Here is an 11,800-nt window from a genome sequence, read left to right as displayed (position 1 = left end):
CCCGCCACAACGCCCGGCTATTTTTTGGTTGCAGCCGTCATTGTTGTTTGGTGGGTCCGGGCTGGGGATTTGAACCCACCACCTTAGGTGTACGTGGCTGGCACCTTAGCCGGTTGAGCTATAGGCGCCGAGCCAGACAATTCTTTAAGAGTACTTTCTAACTTCATTTTGTACTTTTTTTTTTTGAGACAAAGTCCCACTCTGTTGCCCAGGCCAGAGTGCTATGGTGTCAGCCTAGTTCATGGCAACCTCTAACTCCTGGGCTCAATGATACTTCTGTTCAGCCTCTCCAGTAGCTGAGAGAGCCTACCACAATGCCTGGTTAATTTTTCCATTTTATAGTGAGCTCAGGCTGGTCTCGAACTCCTGACCTCAAGTGATCCTCCCCACTAAGCCTCCCAGAGGTTTAGGATTACAGCTGTGAGCTCTTTATCACTTTACTAATATTTCTGTAATAGCCCCCATTACACAGTATTTATTACATGTGCACAATAACGTTAACTACCATTAGACTCTTCTCGAGTCTTCTTGGGCAGAGGACCATATCTCATTTATATGTGCAACCCACGCTAATAAATGTCTATCCTACATAGCCCCTGGCTATTGTTCTACCACCTTTAATTTCACAATCAAGTTCCACTTTTTGTCTTTTTGTTCTCCATTTCTCTTTTAATTCATTGCAATCCATTTTCTGCCCCCACCATGCCACTGAAATTGTTCTGACCAAAGTTGCCAGTGGTGTTTTTGTTGTGAAATATAGTGGGCACACGGCTTCTATGGTGGATAGCCTCTCTTTGTCCTTCCAAATTCGCTTGTCACACTTTTCCACTTGACTCTAGGCTCTAGGAGACTGCATGAATAATCCCTTGTTCTTTGATTTCTGGCTGAGTTTGGCCAATGGAAGTCAATAGCAGGAGATGAGAAAGAGGTTTTTCATACTTTTACTCTAATATTTTCTTTCTAAAATTTTTTTGACCTGTTGAAATTCCCAATCCATACCCATCTTTGAAGCAAGGGAAAGAGTCAGAGATTATGCATATCTGGTGATCCTCTGGTTCATCCTCTTAATTTGGTAATAAACTGAAGAGTTGTTGGACATAGCTTTGTCCTTGCTCTTCATTTCTAGCACTGAATTTTAATTTTAAAAATATTAACTTACATTTTTATAGTTAATAAAATTATATGGTTCAGAATAAAAAGATCTCTGTATTTATATAATATAAGTACATTTATTATGTAAATAAAAGATACACATTTGGAAATCTTGCTCTCACTAGTCATTTGTGTATTCCTGCACTGTTTCTTTATGCAAAAATAAGGAAATAAAAACATGTATTTTTATTTTTCCCTTTTCTTACACAGAAGGCAGAATATTATATATTTTATTCTGGATCTTAGCTTTATACACTGAATGATGTATCCTGGAGATCAAGGACAGAACCAGGTTTTATTAGCATATAAAACTTTAAGACAACAAATTGGAGTTCTGACATTCCAATTTACTTTCCTCTCTACCTCAATTTAATCTGGGAAAATAAAACGATAAATTCTAAAATAGAGATGGGAGTAACTCATGAAAAGGCCTGTAAACCCAGCAACCAGAAAACTATGTACTCATTATATACTAATAATTACATATAATAATCACAAATTACTTACCTCCAGTTTTTTGTTGGTCTATGGGAAGAGGGAAGATTTCCTTCTGATTTTAAATTGGATTCCTGTATTTGTTTGAGGGCTTCTTCTAATGGAGGAACTGATTTTTGAAAAACTGAGGGGATAATAAAGAAAGGTTGAATAATACAGAATCATTTTATCTTCAAAGGTCTTTTAAATATATAACTTAATTGGTCAATGATAAAATACTACTTTAAAACTTTTGTAAAAAGAATTTTTTTTTAGAATAGTATAAATACTTTTGGGAGTCCTCAAGAACAGATAATGCAAAATTACTAATGTGAAATTAGACGTAGGGGTCATGGCAGTGAGGGGTCCTGAAACTTAAACTTCATTAGCTTTGTGGGAGATCTATTTCTGGAGGAGCTCTTTCAGTCCATAGAGTTTCCCCAGTATGTTTTACTTATTTATTTTTTTAAATTTTTAAATTTTTTAAATTTTTTTGAGACAGGAGCCTCAAGCTATCCCCCCTGGGTAGAGTGCCATAGCATCACAGCTCACCGCAACCTCCAACTCCTGGGGTCAAGCGAGTCTCCTGCCTCAGCCTCCCAAGTAGCTGGGACCACAGGCGCCCGCCACAAAGCCCAGCTATTTTTTGTCTGCAGCCGTCGTTGTTGTTTGACGGGCCGGGCTAGATTCAAACCCGCCACCTTGGGTGTACATGGCTGGCGCCTTAGCCACTTGAGCCACAGGCACCAAGCCCCCAGTATGTTTTAAATGAATGTTCCATTGCATGGATGTGGATGTCATTTTTTTTTGCTACAACTCCTGACTTTTTGTACACAGACCCTTAGGTAGTCAGACCATCTCTGGAACAAACAGTGCTCATGAGGGGTGATTACTTTTCTGAAGCATTTGACACAATTGACCCTATTCTCTCTCTTAAAACTACCTTCTCTTTTGCCTTTCTATACATTATTTTCTTTGCTTTTGTTTATTGTCCTACTTTCTTGATAAACAATTTTAAAAATCCATTTTAGTTCTTGTTCTACCTGTAGCAAATACTAGTGTGCTTTAAGATTGTATCTCAGGCCCAACCCTCAATCTGTGCCCTATACCCTGTTGTTTATTCGGCTTCATTTATCAACTATAGCTCTTTTCATCAGTAACTCTTAAATATACATTTCTATTCCATAGCTTTCTGTTGAGTTTCTGACCCATATTTCTAGTTGCTGATTTGATTTCTCCATTTAGATGAGCTACAGGTAGCTTGAAATCAATGTATTTAAAATTTAAATGAACTTTTGCACCTTTAACCTGATTCTTCTCCTTTGATACCTTGATTAATATTACCATCATCTACCAAAATAATTAATTCATCTAAAAATCACTGAAGTTTTTAAAACGTATGAAACTCTTTGCTAAGTCCTGGAGGACTGTTTTCCCAGCCTTTCTTCTACCACTCTTGATAAATTAGTAACGGAGTCCTATTAATCATAACTCCTAAATATTTTTCAGCCAGTGCATGCCTTTAACATCTCTTTCTACAATTATTTAAATACTCTTCTATGGGCCAGGTGTGGTGACTCCTGCCTGTAATCCTAGCACTCTGGGAGGCCAAGGCAGGTGCATTACTTGACCTTGTCTCTACTAAAAATAGAAAAAACTAGCCAAGTGTGGCGGTGGATACCTGTGGTCCCGGCTACTTGGGAGGTTGATGCAAGAGGATGACTTGATCCCCAGAGTTTGAGTTTGCTGTGAGCTAAGATAATGCTACTGTACCCAGAGTGACAGAGTGAGATTGTCTTAAAAAAAAAAAATTAATCTATTAGTCTATTTTAGTGAGTCTCTATATCAATCTGAACTCCATGCTGTTACTGTAATTATCTTTCTAACAAACAAATCTAATTATAGTAAAGACGCCTAGCTTCCCACCTAATTTCCATTTTCCCTTTCTTCCTTGGTAACAGACCCTATAGTGATAGGGTGACAATAAACCCACATTAAAAAAAAAAAAACACTATATTTTGCAGACTCCCTTGCAAATGGAGATATTTTAGATAAAACTGATAGAGGCCTTCTAGAAAACAGTTTAAAGGAAGCTCGGGGTACCCCTTTTACCTTTCCCTTTTCTCCCTTAGTCCTGCTTTGAACACTGATACAATGCTAGAGCTCCCGTGACTACCATGTGATCGTGTAGTGAAGATGGCTGAGCTGAGAGATGGGAGCAGTCTGCTTCCCCACTGACACTACATAATCAACAAACCATCTGTGGACTATGTACCTCAGGGCTTCATATTACATGAAAAAAGTGAACCCTTATCATGTGCAAACTACAGTTATTTGGGTAGTTTACTGGCTGCCCTTATTAACAGGAAGATCTGTTACTCACACTGTAATGGCTTGGTTTTCAGTTAAAAAAACTCTGTAAGTGGACTGACCACTTTTGCATAATGATGGAATTTCTAGCATGGTATACAAAAAAGCTCTTTGAGAACTGGCTACAACTTATTTTTTCTAGCTTCATATCCATTTTCTTCTTTTTTTCCATCCCATGCTTCAGATACACTGAAATATATAATTTATTTGCACAAGCTGTTCCTTTTGTCTGGAATGTCCTTTTGTTTTCTCTTCGGTTGGCAAACTCTTCATTCTTCAAGACCCGACTTAAGTCATTGTTCCAGGAATGATGTCCTTAAGTTCCCTACTTAGGTTTAGTGTTCTGTGCTTTCATAGTACGTTACACATTCTGCCACTATAGCAACTGTTACTACATCGTTGACATTAATCATTCATATTACTCTTATTTCCAAAATAGATTGGGAGATCTGTAATAGCAGAATACAATTTCATTTCTCTGTGTCTTAGCTTAACCCAGGGCTAAGTACAACTTAGTATAGCATATGTTTATTGAATCCATAATGGCTCTGCTTATCTTTTTTCTTTATGAAGCATATTATTAATTCTGTCTTACTATTTAAGGTATAAAAAATATAGAAGTGATATTGAAGAACCAACCATAATCATATTTAAATTCATGATTGGTTCCAGTACTTTAGATTGTTGGTATATTACTTTATAGATTTTCTTTTTCTTCTGTCAGTCTTTTTTTCTGAGACAGGGTCTCACTTTGTCGCCCTGGCATCATAGCTCACAGCAACCACAAACTCTTGGGCTCAGGCAATTCTCTTGCTTCAGCCTCCCAATTAGCCAAGATTATAGGCACCTGCCACAATACTCAGCTATTTTTAGAGAGGAGGTTTCTCTTTGGCTCAGGATGGTCTTGAACTCATGAGCTCCGTCAATTCACCCTCCTCACCCTCCTAGAGTGCTAGGATTACAGGCATGAGCCACTGTACCTGGCCTGTGCCAGTCTCTTAAATGTGAATTTAAACCAAACTGTGAATAAAATGATGGAATGAATATGATTACTAATTTCCTGAACCAAAATGTTAAATTTTCTTTTTGTTAAGGTTCTTACTAAGTCAATTTTAAAAAGAGAAAACATTGTATGCCAGTTTGAAGTCAAATCAAACTTAAAAGGTTTTAGAATTTACTAAGAGTCAACAAAATATTCTCCAAATTAAATCTAAATCAAATTGCTATCTTTTATCCTATTATTCAAATGGCATATTGTTCTTTTTGAGTTTCCACTTCATTTTTTTTTTTTTTTTTTTTGAGACAGAGTCTCACTACATTGTCCTCAGTAGAGTGTCGTGACGTCACAGCTCACAGCAACCTCCAATTCTTGGGCTTAAGCAATTCTCTTGCCTCAGCCTCACAAGTAGCTGGGACTATAGGACCTGCCACAACATTTGGCTATTTTTTGTTGCAGTTGTCATTGTTGTTTAGCAGGCCCAGGCTGGGCTCAAACCTGCCACCTTTGGTGTATGTGGCTGGTGCCCTGCTCACTGAGCTACAGGCGTGGAGCCTCATTTTTTTTTATTTTCAATAATGATACAAGGGAAAGTATAAACACAGTTCCTCATTATCATAAATTAGAGGAAATCACATTAGTCAGCACACCAAGAGTACGACGGATGAGCCTCATCCTGGGAAAACTACCTTTGTGATCATGGCATCTCTCCTGCCAGGTAAGTATCCAGTTCATATCTTAATTCACCATTTATTGTCTACTTAAGCCAATGTGACTAAAATTTTAATTTTTGTTCTATATTCTTCTAGAAATTAAGGTACCTGATTTCCTCCGCTGTGAAAGAGGAATATGGGCACGCTGGAATTTTTCAGTAACTTCTTCAAACTTCTGTTTTCTTTGTTGAAGTATTTGTTCTCTGATTTGGTATTCTTTTTCCTCTTGTTCTTTTCGTTTTTCTTCAAAAGCTCTATATTAAAAACATAAAGAAGATAACAGAAACAACCAATAAATTTTCAAAATCTCAACATAGGAAATACTTTTAAAACAATGCATTTATTATATTGTAGTGTTCCCATGTTTCAAAATTTTACTTAGAAACAACCAATTTTATATTTTTTAAAAAGCAGACCCTTGGGTAAAAATTTAAATATTTTTAAATATCTTCATCTCTTGCAAATAAAAGAAGGCTCAGTACTTGTCTCTATACCTATTCCTACTTCCCAAGCCCTGCTATGGAAAATTTCATTTCTAAGAAGTTATACTAAATTTAACATGATGGCTAGTTTTAAACTTTGGTTTAATTAAAAAAGAAAGAAAAAGAGAAATATATAGCGTTTTCTTGACTACCCCATAATTTTCAAGACTGCTCCTTTTACCAATGAATTAGTTCTTCATATTACAGAAAACAGTTCCATTTACAATATCATTAAAAAAAACTTAGAAATAAACTTAACCAAAGAGGCAAAAGACTCATACACTGAAAACTACAAAACATTGCTGAAAGAATTTTAAAAAGCAATAAATAGAAAGACATCCTGTGTTCATGGATTAGAAGATTTACCATTGTTAAGATGTCAAAAGCTATCTAGCGAGTCTATCCAATCCCTATCCAAATCCCAATAACTTGTGGGGATAGAAATAGAGAAATCCACTCTACAATTTATATGAACTCTCAAGGGATCCTGAATAGCCAAAATAATCTTGAAAAATAATATAGTTGGCGGTTTCACTCTTCATGATTTCAAATCTATAGTGAAGCAGTATGGTACTGTCATAAGACAGATATATTAACCAATGGAATAGTTAAATAAAACCTCCCATGTATGGTCAAATTATTTTCCACAGGGATGCCAAAGCCTTCCAATGAGAAAAGAGTAATCTTTTCAGCAAATGATGTCAAGAAAACCAGATACTACAAAAGAATAAAGTTGGACTTCTGCCTTACAACATATAAAAAAACAACTGAAAATGGATCAAAGATCTAAATATAAGAGCTAAAACTATAAAACCATCATAAGAAAATTAGGGGAAAAACTTCATGACATGAGTTTGCCAATATATTCTTTTCATATAACACCAAAAGCACAGACAAGAAAAGAAAAAAATAGATAGGTTATATTTCATCAAAATTAAAAACTTTTGTGTGTCAAAGGTGGCTGCCAATATACTAATAAGGCCACATAGGGAATGAGGTAAAATATTTGCAATAATATATCTGATAAGGATTGATTATAAAAATATATAAAGAACCTTAACTCAACAACAGAACCTGATTTGAAAATGGTTGAATGACATCTGAGTAGACATTTCTCCAAAGAAGACATACAAATGCTAACAAGTACATGAAAAGAGGATCAATGTCACTGATCCTTAGGAACATGAAAATTAACACTACAGTGAAATACTACTTCATATCCCCTAGGATGACTATTACAAAAAAAAGAACTGTTGGCAAGGATTTGAAGGAATGGGAACCTGTATACATTACGGGTAGGAATGTAAAATGGTGCTGCTCTGGAATTTTATGATTCTTCATAAAAAATTAAACATAGAATGACCACATCAGAAAGCAATTCCATTTCTGGGACTATACCCAAAAGAAGTGAAAGCAAAGCAGGGGCTCAGACGGGTTATTTGTATATCCACTTTTATAGCAGCATTATTTATAATAACCAAAAGGTAGAAGCAACTGACTGTCTATCAGATGAACGGACAAACAAAATGTGACATATACATTCTATGAAATAGTTTTCAGTCTTAAAAAAAAAAAGAAATTCTGATATATGTCACACAAGCTACATAAATGAAGCTTGAAGGCATTATGGTAAGTAAAATAAGCCAGTCACAAAAGAACCAATGTATTAACTCTTCTTATGTGAGGTAAGTAGCACAGTCGAATTCAGAGAGACAGAAAGTAGAATGGTGGTTAGCAAGCCTGGGGGAGTAGAGAATTATTTAATGGGACAGAATTTCAGTTGGACAAGATGAAAACATTGTGGAGAAGGATAATAGTGATTGTCATACACAATATGAATGTGCTAAAAATAGTCTGTGAATAAAGATAAAGAAAACAGAAGCAACTAAATGAAGTCGTTGAGAGAGTATCTTTCTGTTGGGAGGAAAGCTAGTTTACAAGAAGCTGAGTCAACTCAGAAAGTTCTAACTTCTAAATTGATACGCTTTTACTTGAGATTAAAATCATGTGTCAAGTGGAATAAAACATGGATGTACTCATGAGGTATCCAGTTTCCAAACATAGTCTCTGGTGAACCATGATTATGTAGTCCTCTCTGTTTTAATCAGTCTGCCCTGTGGCTCCCTTATTACCAATAGAATATTATAACTGACGCTATGTGACTAGAAGGTTAGGACTTCTACAGCTTCCAACCTGGTCTTCTGGAATGCTCACTCTAGGAGAGAGCATAGAGACGGATACTGGCTCGTCTCCAGCTGTTCTAGCCATCTCAGCCAAGTATAAGACATGTGACTAAAAACGCCTTCTTGGATGTCCAGCTGTTTGAAGTACTCCTCTTGGGAAGCTAGGTATTGACACCAGCACCTGGTCCACTCTTCCAGACAATTTTGAAACTCTTTTTCTGGAAGGGCCATCAGAGCTGTTGTCATAAGAAATCTGACAATTAAGTTTGTGAACGTGTCCTACAAAAAGTGCTTTGAATGGTAGACTAGGTGCTGGTGTCCTAGTCCAGGACTTCACCTTTGAAGGGAGCACTTCAAAGGTGACCCTGGTGACATTCAGCAGTGAGGCATGTAGCACTTTTCCTAGGATGAGTTTGTGAACTTAGTTGTCTGACCTCTTTTTACTAATTTATGTTAGTGATATTTCAGTGTTTATTATAGATTTGTTTCCTAGGAAAATACTTTGATGATCTCTGCTTTAATAAGGCTGACATGGAGCTAACTCTAGACAAAACTGTATATCTGAGAGTTGGTTTGAGAAATCCAGAGCTGCCTAAGTGCTCAAGGGAATTTATTACATAATGGTGACATAAATCTTCCTCTAATTCAAGAACTTCATGTTGTTCAGTAATGCCCCATATCTGAGTTATCAAATAAGATACTGAGCATTTAAGTGGCATAGCAAATGCTTACAAAAACAAGGAAACAAAAATTATTTGTTGTTTAGTATTTCAAAACAGGCAACATAAATTAATAGCCATCTCATTAGTAAAGAATAAAATTGTGGCAAGCTAAATTATTGGCTTGTAAGTAGGATACAATGTCAAACCTTTCACAGTTTCTGACTTAGCACTTTCTAGAACAGTTATAAATCAAGACTTAGTTGCAAATAAACACAGGATGAAAGCAAAAGGATGGAAAAGCATAAGAAATTGATTTGACTACATTGATATCAGACAAAGTATTTGACTATATTAATATTAGAATTTACTTAACCATATTAATACGAACCTTATGATAAGGAGTATTATCAAAGTTGGAAAAGTAACATTTCATAATTATAGAAAGCTTCCTTCATTAGAAAGACACAGGTTAGTATGTACCTAATAACAGACCTTCAAAATATATGAAGCAAACACAAAACTAAAAGAGAAACTGACAGATCCATAACCATGGTGCATATTGTAATATCCCTCTCTTAACAATGCAACAACCAGACAAAATATATCACTAAGAATACAGAAGATCGAATAACATTATCAGCTACCTCAACCTTGTTAATATTTATGGAACAATAATTATTTACACCCATAATTGTAATACACATTCTTTTCAAATACCTCATGAGTCTTAAATTGATGTATAAAATAAATGTCAGTGGATTTCATAAAATTTAAATTTCCCAGGGGTCTTCTCTGACCAAAACAGATTTAAATTAGGGATCACTTATGATATGTAGAAAAGCTCTGAATAATTGGAAATTAAAGAAAAAAACACCCAAACATAGTTCTATATAAACCATGGGTGAAAGAAGAAATCAAAAGAGAAGAAAGAAAAGATTTCGAATTGCATAAAAATAAAAATGCAACACATCAAATTTGTTAAATGCAGTTAAAAGAGTGTTTAGAGGGAAATGTATAATTTTAAATGCTTAGAAAAAGGGAAAGGTTTAAAGTTAATTCTGCCATATTTCCAGTTTAAGAAAAAGGGGGGATAAGCAAATTTGTCCAAAAATAAAAAGAAAGAAATGAATAAAAATAAGGAAATAAAACAGAATAAACCAATGAAAAAGTAAATAAAAAATAGAGATGACGCAGACACAAGTTGGTTTTGAAAATGTTGGTAAAACTGATCAACTCCTACCAAGAACACTGAAGGAAAAATAAGACCAAACAAAATTAACACTATCATGAATTCAAGAGAAGAGAGCACTGTACATACCACAGACCTAAAAAGAATAATAGGAGAATGTTGTGAACAACTTTGTACTAATAAATTCAACAATATAGATAAAATGGACCGACTTCATAAACAACTTTAAAGACACTGACACAGAAGAAAAATAAAATACGAAAACTTCTATATTTATTAATAGAATATTTAAAAGAGAACAATCATACACAATCTTTAAAGAATGCAGAGGTGGAAGAAACACTCCCCAATATGTTCTATAAAGATATGTTTAATAGCCATGATTCCCAAACCTAAAGAACACATTACAGGAAAAGAAATTTATAGACCAATATCCCTCATACATTTTGCATAAAAATCCTTCACAAAGTACAGGCTGAGCATTTCTAATCTGAAAACCTGAAATTCGAAATGCTCCAAAATTTAAAACTTTTTCAGTGTCAACATGGAGACTGTTGTTTATTGTTGCTACTATCTCACATTATTTTTTCACTATATTAATAGTATGTGATAAGTTTTTATTCTTAACTACTTAAAATGTGACTATGTGTAGGAAAGTGATTGGTTTATTGGTAGCATGTAAATTGATAGGAATGATGATGATGTCAAACCACCACAGACTGACTGTCCACAGAGGTGGCGGAGATAGTGACACCTTTGCTCTCTGATGGTTCAATGAACACTAACTTCGCTTCAGGCACAAAATTATTAAAAATATTGTATAAAATCTAAAAAAAATTATATAAAATTACCTTCAAGCTATGTGTATAAGGTATATATAAGACATACATGAATTTCACGTTTAGACTTGGGTCCAATCCCCAAGATACCTCATTATGCTTATGCAAATATTCTAAAATTCTAGAAAATATGAAATCCAAAACACTCCTGGTCCCAAACATTAGCAAATAAACCTGTATTAGCAAATAAAATCCATTAATTTATGAAAAGAATAATAAATACATCATTACCAAATAAGGATAATCCATGAAATATAAAGTTAACAATTCAAAATTAATCAGTATATTTCACTATACTGACAAAGAAAGAAGAAAAGCTATGTAATGATCAAAATAGAGGCAGAAGAAATATTTGACAATATTTAATGGATAATTATAAGAACTCTCAGCAAACTAGAAATGTGCGAATTTTCCTCCACTTCTAGAACTAATGAATAAATTTTACAAGTTGTCATAATAGAAGATCAATATAAAGAACTCATTTGTATTTCAACATGTAAGCAACAAATAATGAGAAATAAAATTTAAACAAATCCATTTATAATAGTATCAAAAAATACAAAATACATGTATTTAACAAAAGACATATAAAACCTCTACAGTAAAACCCAGAAAATGCTGCTGAGAGAAAACAAACAAAAACAAACTCCAAATAAACAAAAAAAGGGAACAAAAGGAGAGATATATTATGTTCATGGATTTCACAGTTGCAAGAATCAGTATTGTTGTTTTTTTTTTT

At 34.6% G+C, this 11,800-nt stretch overlaps 1 protein-coding gene and 1 pseudogene across 1 annotated transcript in view; both read right to left on the bottom strand.

The window, feature by feature from the left end:
• CEP126 (centrosomal protein 126) overlaps positions 1–11,800 on the bottom strand; it is a 92,055-nt gene that overhangs the window by 53,547 nt on the left and 26,708 nt on the right. Inside the window, exons 3-4 of the mRNA XM_003781325.2 lie at positions 5,815–5,960; positions 1,660–1,771 (exon numbers count right to left, since the gene is read on the bottom strand). Coding sequence (XP_003781373.1) covers positions 1,660–1,771; positions 5,815–5,960 — 258 coding nt within the window. The remainder of the gene's footprint in view (positions 1–1,659; positions 1,772–5,814; positions 5,961–11,800) is intronic.
• Positions 5,578–5,719, bottom strand: LOC111724704 (annotated as a pseudogene).

This window comes from Otolemur garnettii, unplaced genomic scaffold (genome assembly GCF_000181295.1).
Source record: "Otolemur garnettii isolate 467f Iridium unplaced genomic scaffold, OtoGar3 scaffold00001, whole genome shotgun sequence".
NCBI lineage: Eukaryota > Metazoa > Chordata > Mammalia > Primates > Galagidae > Otolemur > Otolemur garnettii.
Note: the sequence above shows the minus strand (reverse complement) of the source record. Positions and strands in the feature narration are given on the sequence as shown.